Source organism: Epinephelus lanceolatus, chromosome 1 (genome assembly GCF_041903045.1).
Source record: "Epinephelus lanceolatus isolate andai-2023 chromosome 1, ASM4190304v1, whole genome shotgun sequence".
NCBI classification, from domain to species: Eukaryota; Metazoa; Chordata; class Actinopteri; order Perciformes; family Serranidae; genus Epinephelus; species Epinephelus lanceolatus.
Genome location: NC_135734.1, coordinates 15839874 through 15866864, shown reverse-complemented (window position 1 = coordinate 15866864; position 26991 = coordinate 15839874). Strand labels below are relative to the sequence as shown.

Sequence of the window (26991 nt, the reverse complement as noted above, 5' to 3'; positions counted from 1 at the left end):
ACTCACTTGAGGTGATGCATGTCCTTCTCGCTGACAAGATATGTTACTGTTGTGGGGTTAGACAGGATGGCTGACTCACTTCCTCTCAACCAGGCTGTAGGGTTTCACACCAAGGCGACAGAAAAGGGGGAGAAGACAGGCGGCATCGTTGGTATCCACCTCTGCAGTGGTCTGTGTGACGTTTGTGCTCTATTGTATGGAGAGCCCACCCTATTCCTTACTTCTGAATGAAGTGTGCACAGTCGAGCACTGAGGGAACAAAAAGGAGAAAGGCTCCTGTTGCTGGAAAGAGAGGAGAGAGGGGAATAGAGACACCAGGATTGTGTGGGGGTCTCTGTCTCTTTAAGCTGGCTGTTTGTTACTGCAGAGTGTGTGGGTGCTGCAGTAGAGACAGAGAGAGAGGGAGAGAGAAAAAGAGGGGAGAGAGGATGAGGGAGCATTGATAACAGCGAGACGTTAGAGAGGAACAAGTAGTACAGCAGCGATCCAGGGCTCATGTCCACACGCTGAGGTGCGAGGGAGACTGGGCAGGTGCAGACCACAGGAGAAAAGTGGGAGGCAAGTAGAGAGGTGAGAGTATTAGGGAGCGTGTGAGGAGTACAGGTGGAGGGGTGGCAGAGCGAGTGGAGAGGGGACTGTTTATTCGGAGCGTGGCACCGGTGGCAGAGTGGCTGCGCTGGGATGGCAGAGGGGGGAACTGGGGGGGCTGGCGCTGGGGCAGCCCTCAGAGGGACAGGAGCGGCCGGGGGCAGGACAGGAGGGCCAGCGAGGGTTACGCGCACAGCACGGTGCCTGCCGGATGGTGCCACCATGCTCCGTCCATGGCACAGATAGCACCTCTCGTCCCGGGGCAGAAGGACATGAAGGAGGAGGCTCGGGTGGGGGTCAGGCCAGGGGGAGTTGAAGGTGTCAGGGTGGGTAGAACGTTGCTCGGCCAGGTGTCACTGCATCTAGAGGAGGTGACGGGGGATTCGGAAGGGGAGGCTGGCAGCGCCTGCTTCGGACAGGTGTCACGGCGGCTGGGGCGGCTGCTGAAGAGGCTGCCCAAGTCTCGCTCCTGGAGCGACAGCCTGCGGATCCTCCGGAGATCGTCCTCGAATGGATCTCTGCTCACCACCTCAGGTATGGAGGGGAGAGTAGAGTGTGCACAGGTGGTACAAACTGGGAATTGAGACTTAGAAGTTATACACTTCATCCCGATCAGTTTGGTGGTGATAGGGGTTAGTATATTGGAAAAAGGGGAAAGATGATGAGTAGACAGGTTGAGCCGGGCTGGCCTCAAAGGCCGGCTGTGGGCCAAAATATTTGGGTATTGTGTGCATCAGTCTGCCTATCTGTGAACTGCAATGCCCTCAAGCCCTGTTACTCTTTGTCTATACCCCCCCTCCTCTCTATCGGCTGATCTATCCCCCTCGCTTTTGTGAAAGAGCACATAATGTCCATAATGTGTGTAAGATCGTGTGTGAACAGGCTGCAGATCGGTCGTAAACGGCAGAACAGTCCAGTAAACAGGTCGGATGAAAGCATTCGGCTCTACTGTTTATTCTTGCTCCAGACACACAAACAGAAAACCTGCACAGCTTCAATCTGTCAAGAAAATTCTACATAAATGGATTAAAATATTGACTTTCATATTTGTAGGAGGAATTTGAGATAAGGGTGAGCCTGCTGAAGGCTGCAAGGTATCGATTTTTCCCCATGTTTTCTCCAAATACAGGACCGGCTAATGCAGTTTTTTTCGGAGGTGATGAATACGTAATGTAACATTAGCACAAGTGTGGCTGGGGTAAAAAAAAAAAAAAGTAGCGAGGAGCAAAATGGCTGGGTGCTGCAGAATTATTGATTCATTCACAGCAAGAGACTGACAGCTGAGTAAAAGAACGTTACTTCAGCTCTTCTGTGTGTTTGTGTGTGTGTGTGTGTGTGTCCTCCTGTGTGAGCCTGATAGGACCCTGACCAAACATGACTCAGGCAGCTGCTCATCAAGAACTCACCATTCCACCTGAGTGACATCATGCTGCAGCCTCAAAAGCTTCAAAAACAGCATCAACAGCCGGAGCTACCGCAGACAGATGATGGATATTTTTAGATGGTGTTCCCTGTGAGGAAACCTAGTTAATCCTTAACTAGCCCAAATCAGATTCCTCACTTCCTCTTTCACTGCTTCTTCTATATCTATTATTATCATTGTCTATAAGTCATAGTCTTTGATGATGCTGTCTGGAAAATTCTCAGATTCTCTAAATACAGTAACATGGTGACTGTGGTCTCATAGTTGGAGAGGGTAAGGTGTTTTAGGGGAATACTGGTGAGGGGTTTTATGTGTTCAGGGCCAAGGTTAAACCATTGTTATTCACACGACTACGTCTTTCTCTCAGAGGATGCATTTGACAGTACTTGCCACTATGGCTGGTCAATATTTCAGTCTTGCTGTAGCCTATATAAAGTGTTGGGGAATTGTATTGTGACGACATGATTGTATCGGGCTATCATTTTACACAAAACAAATTAAAGGGGCACTCCATCGATTTTACACTATCAGTTTACTGGTCATAAAGAGACAAGTAAGACTTAGCCTGTGAAAACTGTTGTGTAATGTCTGCTGTGGTTTTGGGGGAAGCTTTCTAAAGTCTGAGAAAATAACCCAGATGATGTCATCATCTCAACTTGGGTTTGGAGACTAAAATCCTTTAACAGTCTATGGTACAAACTTGGGCCATGGACTTTGAAAGACGTGGTCATTTATTAGGCATGTAGGGTCAAATGAAAGAGAAGGGACCAGCAACGGACACGCCAGCACCTCATTACCCTCCCAATGTTGTGCCATGTGTCTGGCTCACCGCATGTCACTTCTCTCCCTTCTTTCTCTCTGGTGTTAGCTAATAGCTCAGTGGCCGTGCACTGCAGTGAATGTATGATAAGAATGTTGCCATAGTGGCTAGCTAACGCCTCAGTCTGCCTCTGATTGGCTTACCCTGACATTCTTATCCTAACCCTAACCAGTCTCACTCCTCTTGCTTAAACCTAACCAATACAACCCACAAAGGTAATCAAAACTAGCTAACTGACTCTTCATGAAGTCATGCCCCCGAGTGCAGACTTCCTTCATTTTCAGACTGGTTTTGTGGATTTGGAGCTAAATGTTGTGCCTGAGGCACATCATGTATTAATGATACTTGTTACCTGGAGAGGTTGGAGAAAGATATACGTTTCTTCTCTCTTCCAAAACCAAAATCAGACCCTGAAAAGTGTAGGGTTAGCTAGCTAGCTACTGAAGATATAGCCTACTCAATGTATACACATGCTGCTTTTGCTTGTTAATGATTATAACAGTGAAAATAAAGACCGACCCTGTTGTACAGGAACCAGTGAAGGGAAGCAGGGAAACTTTGATGATATTCAACCAGCTGTGTGTCATCGCATTGTGCGCACATCAACGGTGTTTGAATTCACCCAGAGATCCCTGCCCGTCCAGCAGCGGAGGTCCGGGTGCTGGCAGCAGCACGGGGGTGAAGCCAAACACCGTTCATCTGCACACACTGCGATGCCACACAGCTGGTTCAATATCAGCAAAGTTTCCCTCTATATTCATTGTCTTCTGTGGTGATCAGCAGTGATGTGGTGGTTCACTTTTACACTGTGATCTGTAGCCTATAGTTCGGCTTTAGAATCTAACTATCTTTGTCTTTTTAACCTATTGTTGCTGAGTCAGTTTGACATCCTGGATATATCCTTCAAATACAGACTGTAGACCCCTCTGTCTGCTTCTCTCTGGAATCACTGTTTCATCTCCCCAAAAATATGATAATATTTCTTCAGGGAGTGCAGTTAGTTACAGTGTGGTCTCCATGCTTACTGCAACAGCTTGTCGGACCATTACAAAGGGGCGGGGCTTGGTGAAAGGTCAAATAGAGGGAGAGCAGTGTGGGTCATGTGGCAGAGATGCTAGCAGAGATGAGCTGTGTAAACTGAAGCCCAGTGCTAATGTTAGCTGAGATGCTAGCAGGTTGAGGGAGTTGGGGAAGGGCTGTGAGGAGTGGGAGGGTGGTGATGTGCAGCGAGGTCACTGCCAGATCTACTTAAAGCGAAATGATGCTATCAGATTGCATTATGGGAAATGTAGGATCCAGTGGTGTTTTTTTTTTTTTTTTTACTTGTTTCATACATGCTATATCTTTGTGTGTTAATGTCAATATCAGAAGTCTGCCAGATGTGAGTGAGTTACAAGACCCATATTGCTGTTCTTAAGTAAAACATTAGAAAGTCCTCTGATGCCAAAACAAACCAACTTGTTTTTATCGTCTTTTGTTTTTGTCTTGTTTTTAGTCTTGATTATCTAATTGATCCTCAAAAGTTTTCATGAGCCCAATTCTCTGAACCATCAGAAGAGCACATAACTGGAATTATATCATGACTCACTAAAACACACAAGCCCAGTATGGATTTAATCTTCAGCCACAGAAATATTCTCAAAAGGCAAAAAATACCACTTTAAGCATTCGGCTGCATCCAATTGCAGCTCATAATTCTTAAAAAAACAAAAACAAACCTGGTCCATGTCTTTTTTTGGTTAATTCAGGGGCATCTGTAGCCTGACAGATGGAGGAATTGAGGGAGGTTGAAGATAGAGATGCTGCGGTGATGGAGATAAAGAACGGCAGTATCAAATATGAAATTATTGTTTGTGCACAAATGCACACAGATGTCAAGAGGAAGTGGGGCAGATTTTATTTAGGTTAGGAGAGATTTGTTTGCACATGTCTGGTCACGGGGCAGCATATGGAGTGTGCATCCTGGGAGCTCACTGACTTAAAGTGTGTCTCAGTGAGAATGTCAGAGAAAAGCACAATACTTTGATTAATAACGATAAACAGTGTGATGGGTAGCCTGGTGTGTGTGTGAGCCGCACAGTAGGAGAACATGGATAACTGCTCCAAATGAGCTATGATGGGATCAGACGGGCTAAAGCCCCCCAAAGCTGCTCTTAATTCCTCTGTAAGACCTGCACAGCTCCCTTTAGCTTCATTACTGACCGTGTTAATATCCTCGCCCCTACATTTGAGCTAACTGACCCCCATTTATCCCTTCCCTCCTCACGCAGACAAGGAGCAAATACAATATGTCCCTGCCAATGTCTGTATCTAGTACCATACAGACATCCTCCATGACCTGAGAAACAGTGCTAATCTGTGTCCTTACACGCCAGTGTCTGTCCCACACCCACTGTCTCCCAGAAAAAACAGCCACCCACATCCCCTATCTTCCAAGAAGTTACAGGAGGTGATGCAGGAATGAGGAAGAATGAAGGGAGTGGAAAGATGACGAAAGATAGCTTTCAGAAGTCAAATACTCAGCACCCTCCACCACCAAGACAACCTGAATGTACTGTTTTTAGAGCAGAATTGTCACCTAACACGCCTCAATCGAAGCTCCTCCTTTCCTGTCTTCCCTCACAGCTATCAACCCAATGCAGCAGTTGAAGTTAACACAGCCACCACATATAGATCTTTACTGTACGTCTAAACTCCCTCGTCTCTCTCCATCACACTGATGGAGCTTTCAGGCACTCTCTCTTTCTCCATCTCCATCTCTCTGCATCATCATCCAGCTCTGTCTGGAGGCGGTGTCGTTTTAAAAGCAGTCAGACAGGAATGATGGGATGAGAAACAAAGAGGGAGTCTGTGCACGCATCTCATGCCCCGCAGAAGCAGCGGAGGCCAGTCTACCATGGCGACACACAACACCGCAGCCCTTCCTCTTGTTGAGACAATACACACAGACCCTAGACATGGTGGCTCTGTGCTGAAGGAACTGATGCTGATGAGTGTTTATGGCTCAACTTCATTACAGTCATCTTTTGGTGTCTCTGCTCGCTGCATGCAGGTGTGTTCACTATCATCAAAGTGTCTACAGTTTTATAAGAGCTCTATTTAACCAGGAAATGCCTCTGTGAGATGACGTTTCTTTTACTGGAGGGTCCTTGCAAAGTTACAAAACATATAATTCAGACCTCTGATAAAATATGTACAGATATAACGTGGAATAATGACAGACATGGTATATTAAAAGATCAACTAGACAACTAGATTCGATTCCCTTTAAATCATAAACGCTATTAAAAGAATCCGCTGAGACAGGTTATTGAAGTTTTATGTGACTGAAGCACTTTCCAGTCAAAGGGAGAAGAGAATAAGAAGGCTCGTTTCCCCGGTTCAGTACAGACTTTGAGAATCAAAAGCAAATAAAAAAAGTAAAAGGTACTTTCCAGCCTTATCTGGAATATGATGTAAATATGGAAGTATGATGTGTCCGTGCATGTGTAGAATCCAGTGGCATGGGGCTCTTCTAACAAATTCTGTTGTGGCATTCCCAGAAGTGGACCCAGGAATCCAGCAGAGAGGAATCAGCTTCACTCTCTTTAATTTCAAGCAACTTCCCCATTTAATATTCTATGTAACCATGTACTTTCCACAGAAGAGCGAAAAGGGAAACCCCTACAGGTCCTAGCATGAAGTCCAGCGGGGGGTTTTGTCTCTACTGCCACGCCAAAAAAAAAAAAAAAAAAAAAAAAAAAATCACACAAGAAAAATGGTTGTTTTTGCTGACTCCCCTTCTCTTGCTTTCTCTTTCCTTCTTTCCCTCACGATTCTCTGTGATTGTGCCTGTGTCAGCATGCCTGTATAACCTTCAGAGTCCTGCTGGGTCACTGGATCACTGCTGCAGTTTCTCACCCGGCTCATTAGCACTCACATATGCTTGGTACAGCATCTCAAGGAGGTTCACTGCGCACACATCCAAACAGCTAATATGCATACATACAAGAAAAAGTCAGAATCACTCAAGTTCCACATTAAGGTCAGAACCTTGTACTGTAACACCTCAACTAAACATAATCCTTTAACTTAATTAAACTTATGTCCAGACCCTGGGATTTGTTTAAAAGAAGGTGTCCAATATGTTTTCACAAGGATGTCAGCAAAATATCTCACTCCCTGTGTGGTCACAATATCATCACCTATTTTTTGTTTGTTTATCTAACGAGAGACAGTGTGTCTTATCAGTGTGGGAATAATCTGGATCCTAGGTGAACCTTGCTGACAGTGGTGTATCTCGCTGAAGGTGTGGACCAGGGAAACATTTCTGAGCGGTCCTCCCATTTTCCCTGCAGTTTGCCTGGCAGTAATTCCTGTCTTCCCGATCAGTTATCAGGACAAACACAGATGGCAGGATCCTTTGTAAGAAACCACCACCCAACACAAACACTGATTTCAGTGTTGAGAATAACGACAGATGAGGTTTAAAGGCATCCTGTGGAGTTTTTGACCACTGGTGGCACTGTGGAGCACTGTTTTTAAAAACAACATTGTGTGCACACAATCAAAAAAATACAGGATGTGTTTTAGTAAGTAGCAGTACATGTAAACATAACTTTGTTGTGAGTTTACGAAAACTCCACAGGGCATCTTCTAAAGGGGCACCATGCAAAATTCAGAGCATATAAGTTATCTGCACATGGTTCTCAACATGGAGGTGGCCGAGCCAGCGGCTAGCAGCTAATGGAGCTATCCTAATAAATAGCTCTCACAACAGAGACAGTGCTGACAGAGCTAACGGTATTAACCAGGGAGAAACCAGAGGGTGAGCGCTATGCTTCTGTGATGACACTTTCCCGATATTAGCGTAACCGCTACAATAAACCCGCCAGTAGGATACACACTCGCTAACATGCGCATGCGTCTGGACCATCTTACCACAACAAACCACAGAGAAGCTCAGATAACAACACACATACTCAGGACGCCATTTTTCTCTATGTCCTCACATAACAGTGGTTTGCTGCTATATTAATGCTCTAAATGTCGCCTACAGAACCTTTAAGGAAAAGCTCGAAATATGTCAAATATGAAGCTTCTACCAGCAGCTAGCTCTCTTAGCTTAGCACTAAGACTGGCAACAGTTAGCCTGGCTAGGTCCGTCCAAAGGCAACTAAATCAACCTACCAGGACACTGCAATGTTCAGCCGTAGTGCTTTCCATTCATTGAAATTTAAAGTTCTTTTTATGAAACATTGTCACCATTTGACAAAAATAACAGCAGCTGATACAGCAGAATTATAGCCCAGAAATGATGCATCTGTCTTAGCGGAAATACATCGGCACCACCGTGTGCATATAGCCTATTGGTGTTAGCTTTTTAGGGGGTATGTAAGTGGATTTGATGAAGCTAGGCTAGCTCTTTCCCTGTGTTTCCAGTCTTTGTGCTAAACTAGGTTAGCCGGCTGCTGGTAGCTTCATATGTACAGTAGAGACATGAGAGTGGTATTGATCCTCTCTTATAACTCTCTGTTTCACGAATAATATCATATTTCTTTTTGGTATAAAGGAGTATATTAGTAGAGGGTGGATGGAGTATATAAAGGAAGGCAGAACAGGAAAGGAGTTTCTCTCTTCCTCTCCCGTGTGCTTCCTTTCTTCCTCTCTTTCTGCAGTGACCTCTAAACTGTCATGAGCAGAGGATCCCTTATCTGAACTCTCCTCTTTCCTCATCACATCGCTCCTGTCAGCGAGGCATCGCAGCCCTTCCCTCTTATTCTCTCCCTCTCTGCCAACCTGTCTCTGTCACACGCACACACGTAGGTCCATCTCCCTCTCTTAATGCACTGACCTTTAAACTGTCACGAGCAAAGTATCCTCTATCTGAACTTTCCTCTTTGTTAGACATGTCTCTCCTGTCAGTAATCCCTATCCTGTCTCCCTTCACTCTCTCTTCACGCTTTAATACTCAGGCCTACTATTTTCCACGCCAGTGCAAAATACATGGAGCATTTACAGCTAATTAATACCAAATACATAAAAACCTCCACACGCAGCCTTCCACCAGTGACCTCCTCTCTTTCTACAGTGGTCATCAAAAGGCTTGTTGCCATGGTTACAGAGCTGATGCTGAGTGTGAGACACACAGCGGTGTCCCTATCTTAGCAGGATACAGACAGAGACACTAATATCAGTAGACAGAAAAAACAACCAGGCTGAGCTCGGCTCGTTCATTCAGCGCCAGCTGCAGCAACAAAGAGGTGTACCAGAAAACACGTGTTGTTTTGAAGCAAATATTGAAGCATTTGCTACTAAACGGAACATTGTGGAAATAGTTTAATGTTTCTATTCACTCTGACCGATGGCGTGTAGCCTACTGTTTAGTGTTTTATTTAAGAAGCGTTCCTGCTCGAGGACCACAAAAAGGATCTGACTCACAGTTTCCCCCCAAACTGCAGTCCTCTCTCCGCTCATGCGGTTTTAAAAATCTCTTTTTTGCTTTAGTATGGATTATCTCACCAGCAGAGGAGAAGTTAGATGTATGAGGAAAAGCCTGTGGCCACAATAAAGTCTGCGAGACACAAACAAGCCGAGACTGTCATATGTGCGACCAACTAAAAATTAAAGAACAGTGGACTATTTTGGGAAAGTTTTGGGGGAAGTACCTAAATCTATTCTCTTCCCACTGGGCAGTAAGATGGGAGTTGACCATACAAAGGCTGCTATACTGTTACAGTGTGTTGGCTTTGAATATGTAGGAGGCTGGCTATCCATTGTTATGATACAGTATGTCTGTATTACAGTATTTGTTTCCCTTCCCTTTTTGTAATGGACCTCGTACAGCATGTCCACCATGAATTGTGTAATATGTCGTCAGCAGAAGACAGCTGCACTTAGCAAAGTATTTCCTGCCATCTGATGGACAAATGAGATATACAGAAGTGCATGTTAAATGTTTAATGAGAGGGTTAAGTTATGAGATTTATTGTTGTACGTTACTGCTGGGCTAATTTGACATGTTATAGCATTAAGTCTTGTGTGTGCAGGTCTGTATAAGTACCTTTTATTTCAAACACACAAGTGTATGGTCAGGTATGTTTTGTTAATAAATCCTCTGCAGTGTGGTACCTTGTAGGTGTGCATCTGGTATTAGCCACTAGATGGAGCACCTTCCCTGTGTAAAGGGGAGTGTTAGACTTACAGGAGATGAATGATGTACCACAGAGGAGTATAGTTTACAGTGTAAGGTCAGTGTTTGAATGCATTTTATTCACTGCTTTACAGTGATTACTTCTGTCCCACTGTGTGTCCTTGTCTCTGATTGGTGTGTTTTTGTGTCCATCAGACTGTAGCTACACCTGTCACCTGGAGTGCCAGAGCAAGGTCCGTCTGGACTGCAACAAGAAGGACAGACAGCTCGAAGAAACTCCATCTCCCAGGAGATGCTGCTCCTCCGCAGCCCCTCAGCACAGGGTGAGAACTTCAAATACACAAAAAACAATTCCCCAGAAGAATTAAGAAACGGATGTGAGGAACTATTTGTGGCATTTTTCGGGGCATGACAGAAGGGCAAACACATTCATCTAAAATATAGCGTGCTTAACTCCTAATGTGTGTGTATGGTTACAGAGGTGTACATGAGTCAGGATTGGGTAATGGCAGGGTTCATTCTGCAGTATCTCTCCAGGCCTACACTCTTACATAACCATCCTCCTCTTTCACAACATACCATCCCTCCTCCTCCTCCTTCTCCTCCTCCTCAGTTGTCTACTTATAAATTTATATATGCGCTCATTTGCTTTTTTTGGTCACAGAATGTTCCCAGGACAGAGTATGCTCTATCATATCTGATGTGCCTCCATCTCTCCTTCACCTGCTCTGTCGCTCTCATGGCCTCCCTCACCTCCTGTTTTAGTCTCTGTCACCACCATCTCTCCTACCCTTTAGTATAACTTTGATTTATTCAATCCTGATGTCATCACTTCTTCTGCTTCTATGATTCTATGATTATTTTAGTTTATGTATTGGATTTTCAATAGATCATATAGAATGAGACATCTTGCTAAAAGTGGTGAGAAAGCAGCAGTGGAGGCCTGGGCTCGAGACAGATTCAGATTTTCTTGAGCAATGCCAAAAACTTCCAGTGTAGCCTCTGGGTCTGTGACCTTGTTACACATGTACGAGAGTGTTTTTAAAATCCAAAATTGTTGCATATTAGGGCAGGCCCAAAATAAATGATTAAAAGTTGCTGGGTCTTGGTTGCAACAGTGACAGGTCGGGTGTAATTCTGGGTAGAGCTTGGCAAGCCTACTCCTGGACAAATACAGTCCGTGAAATGTTTTAAATTGGATCAATGTATGTCTGACACATATGGAGGGTATGGATGATTTCCAGATTTAGTGTGGATGTCCTTTCATCAAAGTCATCCTTCCATTTTGATTTAGGACGATCCAAGAAAGGTGAAACCACCGACAGTATAAATCTGGGAGTTGTGCTCAGTAGGGGCTTTATGGATACAGTCATGCAGCCAGTTGGTAGATTTTTCAGAAGGTAATGTGGCAGTGTTTTTTAACAAAGTCTCTGACCACTAGGTACCTGAAAAGGTAACACTGTGAAATCACTTCTCTAAAATGAATGCAAACTACTCGGCTAATCACTGTTCTCCACTGGGACCTCCATTTTGGCATAGCTGCGTCAACCTATTCTCACTTTGTTGTGTGTGCTAGTGGAATATATTTAGTAATCCACTATTTCAATACTTCGAAGTTCAACTGAAAATCTATCATTTCAGCTGTCATACTCTCATACTGTACGAGCCACAGGATGCAATAATTATGTCAAATTCATCCTCAGAATAGTGCTTCGCCCACTCTTTGTGTAAGCACATGTGTGTGTGTGTGCAGGAACCTGAGAGAGTAGGAGCCTACACGCTGCTCTTGGCATCCCAGCTTCAGTCACCCACGCAATGTGGTCCAAACACACACACACATAGACATGCACATTCATGCACGAGAAAAAGCTGGATAACCCCAGCTGAATGTTGGCAGCTACTCTTTGCCTAGGGGACAGATAACGCAAAATTAGGACCCCTGGTAGTGTGCCAGGTAGTACTCCGGTGCGGAGTGAGCGAATACACACAATCATTCTACCCTGAAACACGATGGAGATGGCGAGGATTGGAGCAAGCGAGGAAGAGGATGATGAGTTGAGCACATTTTACCAAATCTTCTTTTACTGGCAGCAGCTTCTCAAAATGCAGTTCAGGCTGCTGCAAAACAATTACGGCATATCATTTTTTTGTAGAGTCATTTTTAGCTTAACCACTGCTACTTCTTCTTTCTAAGTGTAATGACTGTGTAGTTAAAGATAATGAGCCAACAGTCAGAATTAAGCTAGTGCTGAGGATGTCTGTCTTGGAGGTATGTGAACTCTGTGACTAAGGCCTGTCTCTCTCCACTCTCTTGTTTGGTTCAGAGAGAACACGAATGCTGCAGACGAGAGAAGATATGACAGTTCATTTCCTGCAGTCCTCTTTCTCCCCTTTTGCTCTGTTTTATAGCCACTGCTGCAGCTCTGTGTGTGTGTGTGTGTGTGTGTGTGTGTACGAGTGAGTATGTGTGGTTGTGTTTTCTCTCCCCTCTATCTTTACCGCCCCTTACTGTGTGTGCATCAGCAGAAATTGATCTGCCTCTCACCCCACATACACTACTGCAGTCACACACACATGCAGCACACAAGGCTTCATCGACCTGAAGCCAGCAAGAGTGTCGTTCAGCATGCATGTGTATGCGTGTGTGTGTGTGTAGCATCCCAGCCCCTGCACGCTGCCTCCTCCCTTAGTGATTACACTGATGGAAGCGAGGAGCAGAGCTGCAGGTAATCCGTCTTCGACTGACTCGAACCTGACAGAAAGACACCCGATGAAAGGGTGACACACTGCCCCTGCATGCTGCGGCCCTCCAGTGCCATATAGGTTTACCTATAATCACGTCTGAGTAGATTTTAAAATCATACTGCACACACAGAAACAGCATGTGCAGACAGACGCGCGGATGCTGCATCAATCTCAGCGGTGACAACGGCATTAGCTGCTTTTTGACAATGGGGTCACTGCCAGTCAAGGGCCAGGTTGCAGGGTCAGTGGAAGGTTAGAGGTCACTGTAATCTCCATTCAGAGGGCAATCATTCATTATTTCTTAATCTCACCTTAAGCACTGAGAGCCTTCTCCCTCGTGTAGCTCGTGTGTGGTTTATTTCGGTCCCCTGATTGGTTTGGGTGTCGAAACATTAGCCCTAATTATGGCACAGTGCTAAAAAGCCACATGTTAACAGTGGTTGCCATGGCTTCTCATAAGCCGTTGCACCCTGCAGCAGATTCTCACTAGAAAAGCAGCCATCTTCCCCAGTCTCTCTCCTGTCTCCTGTCACTGCCGCTCTTACATATGTAAAACAGGAGCTGTGAGGCTTCATATCTCTCAGTCATCAGCGTTTCTCTTTCTACTCACCCATACCTCTCTCTGTCTCTGTGTAAGAGGAAGTGGCCATGCTCTGCAGGGTGCAGTCGCTTGCAGGAAGAGAGACAGAGAGTGGAGGGAGAGTGGAGGGAGAAGGGGGAGGGTGCTCGCAGGCTGATAACACACTCAACCACAGATGGTTGAGCAAGGCTGCAAGAGAGTGAGGGAGCAAAGCGGGTGCAAAGAGACAGAAGAGAAAGAGGGGAAGGAGAAGAGAGGAAGGGAGAGTGTAAGAAAGAGAGAGAGGCTGAGTGGGAGGCATCCGTCTCTCTGCTAGTATTGCCAAAGCAACAGGGAGAAGAGGAGAGAGGAGGCAGCGCCGGGGTCTGTGAGCGTCTTGTTGCTGCGGCCAAGAGATCTCCTGCTGCTGTTTACGTTGGACTCCAGGAACGGATGGATGCTCACACACATACATGCCGGACTTGAACTGAAACCGAGCTTTGTTTCTTCGCAGAGACACAGACAGAGACACAGACACAGGAAAGCAGGATGTGGTATTGCATGCATGCCTTTATGAGTGTAGGTTTGCGGGTGTGACAGGGACTCTCAGGTGAGCAGGGTTAACTTGAAACCAACCTGTAAACTGACTCCATGACACCAGCGTGTGCCTGTGTGTGTGTGTCTATGGGACTGTTGCATACTGTGTATGAGTATTGTATGTAGCTAATGACCAGGTGCATATACTATATGGTGTGTTTGTGACACCGGCGTCAGAGCACACACACGCACGTCAGGAGGAAGTGACACGTCTGAGCTCGATCTCAGATTTCCTGGTCCCCTCTCTGGTGGCACGCCAAGCGCCGAATCTGAGCCGAGTTCACCTGTCTCGCCCTCACAGGCGGGACATAAACGTCTTCTGGATGCATCAGCAGAGTGATGAGTAAAGGACAGTTAGAAGCGTGGGGACTCTGATCGTGGCTGGGTGTCACATCTGCATTTTTTTCGAGATAAACCAGCACTTCCTCAAGCTGTCAACGTGCTGCTCTGGTGCTGTGCCGGGGGCCAACTCTGGACCTCTCCATGACTGTCAATACGGTGCTGACCCCTTCCATGACCAGCAGTAACAGCATGAGCAGCGGGTACTGCAGCCTGGATGAGGAAGACTTCACTTTCTTCACAGCCAAGACCTCGTTCTTCCGCAAGCCCAAGCATGCAGCTAAGGTACAGAATCAGGGTAACCGTCACTCTGACAGATGAAACTGTAAGAGTAAGACAAACTCAGATGGGTTAGATGGTGGGTGTTTCAGTTGGGCTAGGAACCAAACTGCCTTGTATGTCAAAAACATGTTACCAAAAAGCAGAAGTATGGAGAGGAAGTGGTGGTGTTTGTGCATTCTTAAGCAGGCCTGTAGGTGTGTGAGAGTGTAGGAAGAGGTTACTGTCTGCCATACAGCTGTTGTGTTACATCGATCCGCCGGCCTGTTAGCCTTGTTCACCAACCTTGATGCCTTTTGGCAGCTCATTCATCATGTGAGTGGCTCGCATAGATTTAGCACCATAGTCCAGAGAGTGAGGTCTTGTGGTTTCATCTCAAGCTGGCAAAGTCGACAGAGGTGCTGAGTTAATGATGTTAACCTACAGATTCCATAGAGGCTTCTTCTCTACAGTGCGTGGGAGAGGTTTCCGTAGAAACAAAGCTGATACTTTTGCACTAGAACAAGTGTGTGTGTGTGTGTGTTTGTGTGTGTGGGTCAGGCAACTACTTGACTGTAGCAAACCATTTTCCCAGTTACCATAGCAACGTGTGGTTTTGTTGGCACACACTGTACATTTAATTACCTCACACATAATTGTGTCAGATACTAAAACTCCAGTACAGTATTACTGGCACTGCGGGGTGTAAGGTGCTACTTGTGTGCACAGCAGGATATTGAATGATTTTCTGTAGGGAAAGGAGAGGGGAGTGAAGCAGATAGAAAGTGTGGCCTAGTCCATACAAACATGGTTATTTCTTGAAAACGGGGTTTTTCACTCATTTGTTCTCAAAAAATTGCTGATATAAAACTATCTCTGTCCAAATGAAAATGCAAAACACAATTAAAGGTCTGTCAAGAGCATGCCAAACCAACAGACAGCAATGTAACCTTAACCCTAAAGCCATGCAAAGAACGATAAGAAGATGCCGGCCAATCAGAAGCCTGAAAAAAAGTCTTACCAGATGGCCACCTGGAGCATTGACCTCTGTAGCACATTCTGACGCCTCTGTTTCTCAATATAGTGGAAACATAACTGTACATTTAAGTGTAAACATGTAACATGCAGGTGCTGTAAGCAAGGCTAGAGCCAGCACTACTGTGGTTACATCCGCCATTGTGCAAAATGTCACCTCATTTGTGTCACCTCACATAGGAGGAAACACTCTGACATTTAAAGTGAAAAAGCTCCACACGTTAACGCTGAAAACAGTTTCTGAAAATCTTCACCCTTGGTGGAGTTTTATTAAAGGTGTATTTTCAGTGAGATAAACACAGGTTGATGTGGATGAAAGGCCAAAACACATAGACAAAGCTATGTTTTCATATCTGTGTATGTGTGGACTCGGCCTGTTTCTGGTTGCACAAAAAGCCTGGAGATGAAATTCTCAAAACAACACACAGTCATTTGCATCCATGTAAAACATGCTCAGCCCTCTTCTTGCTGTCCTTGTCCTGGCAGTGCCTTTGGTGTCTGACTTGGAGAAGGTATAATCTCTGAATAATTGACCAGCTGTGTTGTCAGCGTGTGGAGTTAGGGTTGCCGCCGTGCTGCTGAGACAGAAGGGTATTGGGGTTAGCTTGTCTGGGCTGCCAGCTGATGGTGCCTGATTTATCTGGCACTACGCAGCCAAAGAAAAATGGTTTGATATATTAGCATATCAGTACAGGCAGCTATCAAACATGGCTCTTGAATTTAGATTATTAAAAGTAGCCATGCAGTGAAAGTGTCCTGTCCTTTCCTGTATTTGAATATGAAAAGGAAATGCAAAGATCATTGTGGCATCCTGTGAGACACATTGTCATATATATTGTGTATAAAGATTTCAAAATGTGTCTCTGTGTAAAGTCTGCTCCCATGTATGTGTGCATTTATGTCCACAGACACACATGGAGATACTTACATTCATCAAAACAGCAGAAGGAGAGTCCAGATCCTCTTTTCTTTATGAATTATTTCCAGAGCTGAGCCTTTTGCTCCAGATTAGCCAGCCAGCTTTAATGTGTTTTGTGTGTGTGTGTGTGTGTGTGTGTGTGTGTGTGCCACTGTGATGAGCAGGGGGTATGCTCAGTTTGTCCTGCTCTGCTTTTTGATGCAGTGAAAATGAATGAGTTGCATCGCTTTTGTACAAAAAGCGTTTTCACATACACATTCACATAATAACCCTCTGCAGTGTCTCATATACTGCACACATCAAGCAACGCTGTGGAAACAAAGTGTGGAAGTGGACTGAATATGGCACTTAATATAGAACTGTACTGTATCACGTACGCTTATAAAGTTCTGGTATTTCAGTTTTTTTCTACACTTTCTCTCCACTTAATTCAGATGAAAATGTTTGATATTTTCACTCCACTGCACTAGTTTATTTCGCAGAAAAAACTAGACATAAAAAACATAATAAACTTTTAAATATGATGCATAGCTTTACATTATAACACTATATAAAGCAGTTACATTACCACCACTGCGATCAGATACAACATCAAAATACCTCACTTGTAATCTTGTATTGACACAGTCTGATATGCTAATTGTGTGTATGTGTGCGTTTGTGTGTGTACTGCTGGCTGTGCTGTCACACAGCGATCTCTGAGCTGTGAAATAGAATCAGCGTGTGTTCTCCATCAAGCTTCTTCTCCTCGACACTTGACCCAGTAAAGACGTTGTGCTAACGCATACACTGTTATCAGTGTGTGTGCGTATGTGCACTCATATTTGTAACATATTGAGGACGGTAATACATTTTAACTCAACAGAGTGAGGACATTATTGGAAAGTGAGGACATTTTGGCCAGTCCTCACTTCTTCAAAGGCCAGTTTGAGGGATTTATGTTGAGGTTAGGGCAAGGGTTGAGATTAAGCATTTAGCTGTGATTGTTAAGGTTAGGATAAAGGACTAGGGAATACATTATGTCAGTGATGGTCCTCACAAACACAGAAGAACAGGGAGGTGTGTGTGTGTGAATTTTGCCTTCATTTTTTTGCTTCCTTATTTATTTATTTGAGTATTGCTAGTTAAGTTCTGACAGTATGGGCCGTCTACTCAATCTTGGCCAGTTGTAATAGATCCTGGAGACTAGAGTTACCTGAAGATCATGATGTCAATCGCACGTGCACACACACACACGCACATACCCCGCAGGTTTGACTGAAGTCAACAGTCAGTTCAAGTTAACAAAAAGGTGGTCAGGTTAGTTTTTACTGCAACATTTCAAGCAGCCACATGACCTCACTTGTCTGATCTCATCGGAGTGAGAGCATCATGTCACCCTGAGAGGTGTGTGTGCGTGTGTATGTTTGTGTGTGGCATGTATACATATGTGTGTGCGCCCATTTATGTAACAGTCCTAGATATCTTACACACGTTAAGCTGCTTTACATCTGTCTGAATCACACCATAAAGCTGGATCAGCTGACCTGGACCTGTCACCTGTAATATTATCAGATGGACACTGATCAGTCAGAGGCTTGTGTTTTCTAGGTAAAGATGAACCTTAGTTGTTGTATTCTTTCAGTGAAGAGAGCACATTTGTACTTCAGCTTGTGTCATCAGGTACATTTTTGTCTGGATGCTCCGTGCCTAAAACTGGGTATGCTGAGTTAAAATTAAGATCCTTGAACCTGTTAGAATAAAGCTCTGAAACCAAAGATGCAGTGGGGAATGTAGATGATTTTTGTGTCATATTTTTCATCAAGTTGACCAAGGTGTCAGCCCCTCATCACAGCGCAGACTGCGCAAACCCTTCAGTTTTCACATCTGTCTCTGTTTCTGTGCCTTGCTGGCTATTTGCTCCCTTGTGACCTGGTCCAAGCAAGGCAGTGTCCCAGGACTTTGTGGAACTCTCAGGGGCGGAAACTGCTCTATTGTCCCGCTCTATTGTCCCCTGACCACTCTCACTGGTATGCAGAAAGGGAGGGCAGGGCACTGCCTCTGATACATTTAGAAACATGCATACAAACACAGGAATTCCTGCGAGGTTCTTTTCACTTTGTTGCCGTAGACTTGGGAGGAATCTTGGATACAAGTCAACTCTCTGTATCCCTCAGAGTCTTTTCTTAATCCTTGATTTTGCCGTACATGCTTAATGTTTAACCACCAGAGTTTTATAAAACTGTATGGGTTTTTACATTATTATGTATTCATGAGTCTGTGGAGACACAGAACCAGGGGTCTTATTACAGAAACTCTGTAATCCTATCTTATCTCCGTTTAGTATGACATTTAGGATTTTTGTTATCACAGAAACATGTTTCCTAACTGCATTTTGAAAAAATCTGATCTTATCTTAGGATAGGAATTCAGCTATCTATTTTAGGGATTACTCAAGTGAAGTTAGGATGGCACAGACCCTGTCCTTAATTCAGAATTACTGCCATAAATGGCAGCAGCATGATTGTGAGGCCTGTGTGGTAATGGTAATGAAAATGGGGAACGACATGAACAAATGTAAGGATTAAAGAAGGCTACTCAAACTGTATGATGTCACTTTAAATTTCTTGGACCATGTATCCATGGGCATATATCAACTGCCAAGACGATTAATTTTGAATATGATCAACATGCTACGTCCAGCTCTGGAGATTCCTACAAGGAAGCATGGGGTTCAGCCAGTGGTCGTACAGATGACAAATTCACTACATTTTCCCTGACTGAGATTGAGGATTATTATATTATGTTCATATTATGTCTTGTCCAGCTCGAATGGCCTACTGACACATTCTCATCACAGATACACGCATTAAAGGACAAGTGCCAATTGGAAGGTTAATCAGATTTACAGTTATAGTTCAGATTTCCTTAAGGTATAAAGATAAGACAAGACGTCTGAGACAGGACAGAAAACAGCCACAAGTTTAGGAATTGCTTCTGTAATAGGAAGATAGGATTTTCCATGTCTTTTAAACTTAAGTTAAAGGTCCAGTGTGAAGGTTATAGGGTGACATATTGGCAGAAATTGAATATAATATAAAAAGTATATGTTCTTTGTTGATTTCGTTGCATTATCGTTACCTTAGAAGGAGCTGTTTATATCTACATAGGGAGCAGATCCTCATCCACCGTGTGGCATTGCCATGTTTCTACAGTGGCCCAGAATGAATAAACCAAACACTGACTCAAGATTGGATCCATGTTTTCGCACTGGCCACCCTAGCACTGCTACAATCAGTGTTTTTATCAGCGTAAAGCATCAGGTCCTTTTTTATTGTGGAGAGGAAGAGAGCTCCACAGATAATTCGGCTCCCAACAAAAACCTCCTGAATGTCTGACTCTCAAGTTGTCAGATAAAGAAGGTGAGCACACATTAGTCGGTGCTCATTTCCGACATGCAAAACAGCATTGGAGAAACACTGATTTGTAACATGAACCTGCTTTATTCAGTGTTTTAACCAGTTCAAATCACCTGGTCCATTTGTTTTGGAGAGAAAGAGAACCCTGCGGATATTTTGGCTCACGGCGAAAACCTCCTGAACAATGAAGACTTGAGGAATTCTAACCAGGACAAGTTCCATATGCTTGCAATCTGCAGTCCTCACCTCTAGATGCCACTAAATCTTGTACACTGGACCTTTAAGACAGGGCAAGCAGTTACAATATTTTCCTGGAATGATGCCTCAGGGCTGTAACTTTAAATATTCAAACTGTGTTTTATGTCCTAATTAAAAGGGATCTCAATCGTTCAGATTGTTACATGCTGTGATAATAATAGCTGCGTTCACCACAGCATGGACAAATACCATAATAGTGGGTCCATAATTGCACAGAGGAGCGGCTGATGATAAGTGTGGAGGAGATAAAAGTAGCAACAAAAAGAATGAGCTATGTGGTAGGCAAAATCAGAAGCCCCTGTTTTTCACTGTTCCTGTTCACACATGGACACATAAAACAGCGCACGCACGCACGCACACACACACACACAGAGTTCTGTCCTGGCATCTATCTTCAAACAGCCTTGAAACTCTAAATGCTACAGTGTTGTCACCTCCTTTTGCTGAATGTCAGCCAGGATGAGCTAAGCTACACTTGTGATGTATGTGTGTTGTTTAGTACCTTCAATCTATTTGTGTGCATACACAGAGACACACTCATGCTCATGCACACTGCATCTGTGTTGAATGAAATGGTGACTTCATCGCACAACCCGAGGACTCCCCTACAGAAACGATTCCTGCCCTGCATTCGCTCTCTCTCTCTCACACACACATTGTCTCTCTCTTCCTCTGCCCCAGAAAATGCAAACGAACAGGAGAAGGGAAGAAAAAAAAATGCTATTGTGAGATAGAGAGGATGCATCCCACTGTACTATAAATAACCCAGTCAAACTCTGTGTTGCTAAGGCTGGCTCAGCAGCCGCTCTTTCATCATTCCTCACCCCTTACTCGCCTTTTTCCCTGCCTCCCTCCTCATCACCTCCTTTTTCCTTTCATTGCTCCTTCCCTCCCTCCCTCTCTCTCTCTCCCCCTCTTTCTCATCTGTTTAGTCACAGAGACAAATGAGTAAGAGTGAGAGGGAGGCAGCCCTGTCAATATCCTCGTGCTGTGATGCTGAATGCATGATGTGCTTCATTCACAACATTTCCTGTCCCTATGTATAGCCGCGGAGTAACCCCGCTGTGGAAGAAGAGAGGGTGTAGTGGCGATAAGAATCCCTCCATCACCGTCAGTCAGAGATGCAGCTTTGCCTCCTGAGGTTGACAAAGATGGAGGATAGGAGAGGGTGGCAGGGTGTTGTCACAAGTAGGGCAGGAATCAGCCTTGATAATCTTGTTTCAAACCAAATATGACACCTGATATGCCCACAAGTCACTCAGTCCACTTGTGTTTTTTAAAGGTTTGCAGGGTAGAAGGGTTTCTCTTGATTCTGGTGTATTTAGACATCTATTCATAAACTTGAGCAAAGCAAGATTTTTTTCAACAGAAATTGTGGAGGAAGCAGCACCATCTGCTGGTTAAAACACAACACTGCTACTACCAGATATTTTGATTCTGACAACCTCTCTGTCTTTGATTTACAGCAGAAAGAAACAAAGGAGGAAGAGGAGAAAGGAACAAAGGACCTGTCGGAAGAAGAGGTGCGGACAAGGATAGAAGAGTACAACATTCAAGTCTCTGAAAATGGCATGAAACTGGTGAGTTTTTCTTGTTGTCGCTGCACAATGTACTATACTGTTTAAGGTCAAACTAACAATGAAACCAGTTTTTATAACTTCCTCGCTTTCATTCAGATAGAAACAAGCCTCCAAGCTTTGATCGTTGCCATTGTAATCACTGTCTAAATCAGTATTTGAATGCACTGTTGTCAGACAAGGAAATGTAACCTTAGTGATAGTTTTGTGACTCCAACTCACTCTCATCGAAAATATGCGATAGGCTCTCAAGATGTCCAAAAGGTCAAGCATCTGGAATAGAATCAAAATCAACCAAGATGACCACCAAAATGATGAGTGTCAGATATGACTAAGGAAACTGGCATGTCCCAAATCTACACTGAGCTTGGCAAATCACCTGAAAACTGAAAGTAACAGCTTCGGCGTCATGCAATGTAGGCTTTTTTTCTAGCTATCATGGCTAATGTTACTGTTACCTGCGTACAGTACATACATACAGCATCCAACATACAGTACTTCCTTCCAGTCCTGTTATAGCACACATGTCAGCACTGAAACATGCCTTCACTCTCTTACTGTCTCCCTTAATCTCTGTGCGTTCCAGGCTTCAGATGGATCCTACACAGGTTTCATTAAGGTCCACCTGAGGCTCAGTCGACCAGTCACAGTCCCCGCTGTGGAGGCGGCAGGCTCAGAAGGAGCGTCCAAGCAGGCAGGAGGCCACACTGAAGGGACGGACTGTGCGCAGAGCGAAAAGAGAACATCCTTCTACCTACCATGTGACTGTGTGAAGCAGATCCACATCAGCTCTCTGACCACCACCAGAGAGGTCATCCAGGGCTTGCTGAAGAAGTTCATGGTGTTGGACAATCCCCGCAAATTTGCATTGTACAGGCAGACGCACCGCGACGGACAGGGTGAGGACAAGACACCTGGTTGAAAGCTCATTTACAGAAAACGTGGAGTAGACAGCACTGAATGATGTTTTTCTTTGTGCTTTCCTCCTCCAGATCTGTTCCAGAAGCTTCCTCTATGTGAGCGTCCACTTCTCCTGAGGTTGATAGCAGGGCCTGACCCAGAGCAGCTCAGCTTTGTCCTCAAGGAAAATGAGACTGGAGAGGTGGAGGTGAGAAAACACACACAAACACACTTTAGTTGGCAATAAAGGGAATTTATAAAGGCTGCTGAGGTAACATTCCTCTTTGATACACATTCATAGACGGCTAGTAGTAAAAACAAATTTTCTGCAGTGGTATTATAATCAGCTTCTCTCATTCACAGTGGCATGCATTCTCTGTCCCTGAGCTACAAAACTTCCTGGTAATCCTGGAGAAAGAGGAGGCGGAGCGTGTGCGGGCAGTGGAACAAAAATACACCATGTACCGAAAGAAACTACAACAGGCCCTCCAACAACATGACCCCTGACCCGTTCACCTGTTACCTTATAACCTCAACCCAGGGAGAGACTGACCCTTTGAACGTTGACCCCATCCCCCTCAACACCCGTGATCTATTCAGAGACTGGAGCCGGAGCTGAACTTGTCTCCACCCTCCACACATACACCCAAACATACAGTACATTTACACACAGATGCATACCCTTTCTCAGGACGCATACAAGCCCCCCTACCATCCACACATCCACTCCCCGAGGAGAGAATCAGGGGTTGAAAGCGACGTGAAAGGCTACAGGGTGTGTGGTCTGCTAGCTGATTTGAAAAGCAGCGCTTTCATTGCCAAGGACACACACAGAAAGATCACAGCGACGCAAGATCTGAAAGTCCGACTTGAGATCTCGTTTGGGACTGATATGAATCATTAGTGTTTTTAAAAAATTCCCTTCCTCTGCTACTGCTGCTGCTGCTGCTACTGCAAGTGTTACTTATGCATGAGTCTCTCTCAGCTCATCCTCCTGCACACGTAGAGTTAGAAGTAAAACAGAAGGCATGATTACTCTTTGGTGGAAGGACAATCATACTGAGTGTTCTTTTTTTCTTGGAATATATGTATAGGGTTATCAACAGATGTGTTATTTTTGTGCCCGAATATAAACATGTGGATTTGTGAGGGAGGTGTTTGGGGTCAAGGCTTGAGGCAAAAGGCTGTGGATGCTGGAACAAGACATGGAAAGATAAGAAAGTGAGATCCATTCTCTGATTTTTCTCAGGGAGCATGCGTCGAGCAAAGAGAAAACCTAAAGGAGGAAAGAAACCGAAATCCACCCTTCAACACCCCGTTTTAGCCCACTTTGTCCAAAATCTCAGCTTTTTTTATTTGTTTCTATTATTTCAATTTCCTAGTTTAACAACATGTTAGAAGACGCTTTCAGGTGCTTCGCTGACAGAAAGGTCTTCAATCTGACCCAGTTACCACACAAATCTAACCTCTTTTATGACATTAAAGGGTAGCTTTGGTATTTTTCAGTCTGGACCCTATTTTCCCATGTTTTTTATGTCTAATGGAGACAAGTTTCGAAATTGGTCCAGTATTAAATGAGAGCACTGCAGCCCACAGCTGTGAAACAGGCTGCAATGTAACAACAAAGGGCAGTTGTGCGCCATCAGTTAACGTCCACTAAAAGTGCTTGTTTCTTTCACTGTCAGGCTCAGATTATTATAAGTGTTTGAAAACATTATGAAAAGGATCCTTACAAAGATAGACCTTTTTGTTAAAAAGTAAGAATCTTTTTGTTTTACTAGAAACAGACCCGAAATTGCTGTCAGCAAACTCACCAAACTCCATTTAAATAAACAGTGAATAGTGAATAGAGGCAGCATATTTTCACACCTAACTGGGTGAACTGAGGGTTCATTTCAACCAAATTAGAGTTGTGGATTGCTGGAACAGTGAAAGAAGGAACCAAGGCAGCTTTTGTGAGTGTTATTTTGTGTCTGTCGACTTTGAATGAAGAGTGTTTTATAATGATAAAATCACTGTTTATTTAAATGGAGTCTGGTGGGTTCGACCATGGCGATTTTGGGGCTGTTTCTGGCTAAACAAAAAGGATCTTACTCTTTCACAAAAAGATCTATCTCTGTAGGAATCCTTTTACATAATGTTGTCAGACACTTCAAAAACTATTTGAGCCTGTCAGTGGCAAAAACAAGCACTTTAAGTGGAAGATAATTGATAGCGCGCGATTGCCCTTTAACGTTACATTGCAGCCTGTGTCGCAGCTGTCGGCTGCAGCGCTTTCGCTCAATACCAAACCAGTTTCAGGAACTGTGTCTCCATTCGTCACTTAGACACAAAATCACAGGAAAATAGGATCCAGGTTGAAAAATACCAAAGTTACCCTTTAACTGTTATTCCATTTTCCCTCCCTAAATCCAGATTCAACCAACCTTGCACGGACTGCCAAGCAAGGCAAAACACATACCTTCACAGATTTTACACTTTATTGTAAAAGTGATTTTACACTGTTATTATATGGGTTGCATTTGAATGTGATGGGATTTTCACACCAAAGCTCAGAGGGACAAATCTATTGAGAGGATTTTAAAGGGATGAGAGACATTTGGAAGTTTATCTAATTATAAAGGTGGTGTATGTAAAAAAGAAATTAATTAACCAGCTTCTGTTTTTGCACATATAGATGCAGGTCACTGAAGGGCCCACAGCTCTGCGGCTGGGCATGCATTTCTGCTTCTCTTTTCTTTTTACCTCCCCACCTTCCACCCCAAAAAAAGAAACGAAAAATATATAAAGTTCATGATAATGGCTATGATGTACCAATGACGTGTTTGCAATGCATATGTATTATGTAGACACTGGAAAAGAGTGACAAGGTTTAACTTTGTTGTTATTGCGATGAATATTAATATTCTTTTGGTATCATTCCTACTGGTTGGTGTGTGTGTGTGTGGGTGTGTGTGTGGGTGTATGTGTGTGCGCTCATATAGAGCAGGGAGGATATTGTGAATTGTGTTTTATAATGAGTGTCTGTGTGTGATCAGCGCTCCCTTATTGGGCCTCACTTATCAAGTATAAAAACATGCATTGAGTGTAATATAACACATTACAACTGCAAATTAGGTTGTTTTGGAAAACATATTTGACATGCATGTAACATAAAATGAATGCATCTATCCATAGCATTTACTGTAAACATTTCTCATGCGCACACAGGCTTATTTTTCACCCTTTAGATACAATATAAATACTGATAAATGAGGCTCGTCGTCCATAAGCACATGCTTCTCAGTAAACCCAAACCTGTTCTTTGTTTTTACGCCACCACCCAAAGCCCAAGCTGTTCCTGCTGGCAGTGCCTTTTGTTTCATGTGCCCCTGTGGATCTACGTATGTAAGGTGTGTTTCAGCACACAGGTGCCTGCGTGGATGTGTGGGTGCTTTAGCATGTGTGCAAATCTACGTTTCTTGGGTGGTGTTGTACATGTATTTTTCTCTTTCTTTCCCCGACTCTCAACACATTTGTCTTTCCAACAAACTGTCTGTGTGGGTGTGCGTGCGTGTGTGTGTGTGCGTGCTTGTTATTTATTTCATGGTCCACCTCATCCATATGATAATATGTCAAGGATGCCGAGACTTGATGCTTTTTTTCGCAATTTATTTTGTTTAATTTGAAGAAGTGTGTATAAATATAGCAGTAGAACTGTACAGAATATCACAATGAAATAAAAAGGTCATCCCTTTATTGAGATGTTCTCATATCTTCATGTCCTTTCACTAAGGGCCATATAGTACGGAACATTACTGGAGGTTACGTAAGTGATGACTCTTCTGCATTTTATGTTTCCCCATGTTTCAATGTGTCTCTACATTATGAGGCCCAGAGTGGTTCCCTTTGTATAGGTCTTCAACCCTAATTGCACCATGTAAGCTTTTATCACACCACATAGAATATTTTCTCACACAGAAACTGTATTTCTCAGAAAGTTATGAACCGAAGGATGCATCCAAGAAGAATTTCCAAAGAGATGCCTCTCAGTTATCTTGACTGACGAGGCATTGTTCTCAGCTCTTCAGTACAGGGCTGGGTTAAAAAAAGGGAACTAACACTAGTTTCACTTCTCCATATTGGTCTGTCCAACAAATGTTTCTTTGAGCTAGACACTGAATTCTAACCAACCACTGGAGTGAGAACTGATGCAAAGGAAATCACGTGCTGTTGTTACTACTGTTATACATCAATGCAAACATCTAATCAGCCAATCACGTGGCAGCAGCTCAGTGCATTTAGGCAAGTAGACATGGGAAAGGTGATCTGCTGAAGTTCAAACCAGGCATCAAAATGGTTGCCTTTCAGTCTGCCCACTCCACTGAGTTCGAGTTGACTGAGCGCAACAAGTTGACAGTTCTGTCTGGCATCAGGCAATCAATATGGGGAACAAAGGTGATT

The 26991-nt window shown here is 44.0% G+C and overlaps 1 protein-coding gene across 3 annotated transcripts in view; it reads left to right on the top strand.

Annotated features, from left to right (window-relative positions):
- rassf5 (Ras association domain family member 5) overlaps nt 1–26290 on the top strand; it is a 33248-nt gene extending 6958 nt beyond the window's left edge. Inside the window, exons 1-6 of one of the 3 annotated variants that reach the window (XM_033627418.2) lie at nt 285–1122; nt 10159–10286; nt 21538–21651; nt 22235–22547; nt 22641–22756; nt 22912–26290. In XM_033627418.2, the coding sequence (XP_033483309.2) occupies nt 822–1122; nt 10159–10286; nt 21538–21651; nt 22235–22547; nt 22641–22756; nt 22912–23055 (1116 nt within the window). In that variant the 5' untranslated portion in view covers nt 285–821 and the 3' untranslated portion in view covers nt 23056–26290. Of the gene's footprint in view, nt 1–284; nt 1123–10158; nt 10287–13457; nt 14489–21537; nt 21652–22234; nt 22548–22640; nt 22757–22911 lie in introns of those variants that run through there. The other 2 variants (XM_033627416.2, XM_033627419.2) reach the window with 2 other exon arrangements.
- Nucleotides 26291–26991: the final 701 nt, after the last annotated feature.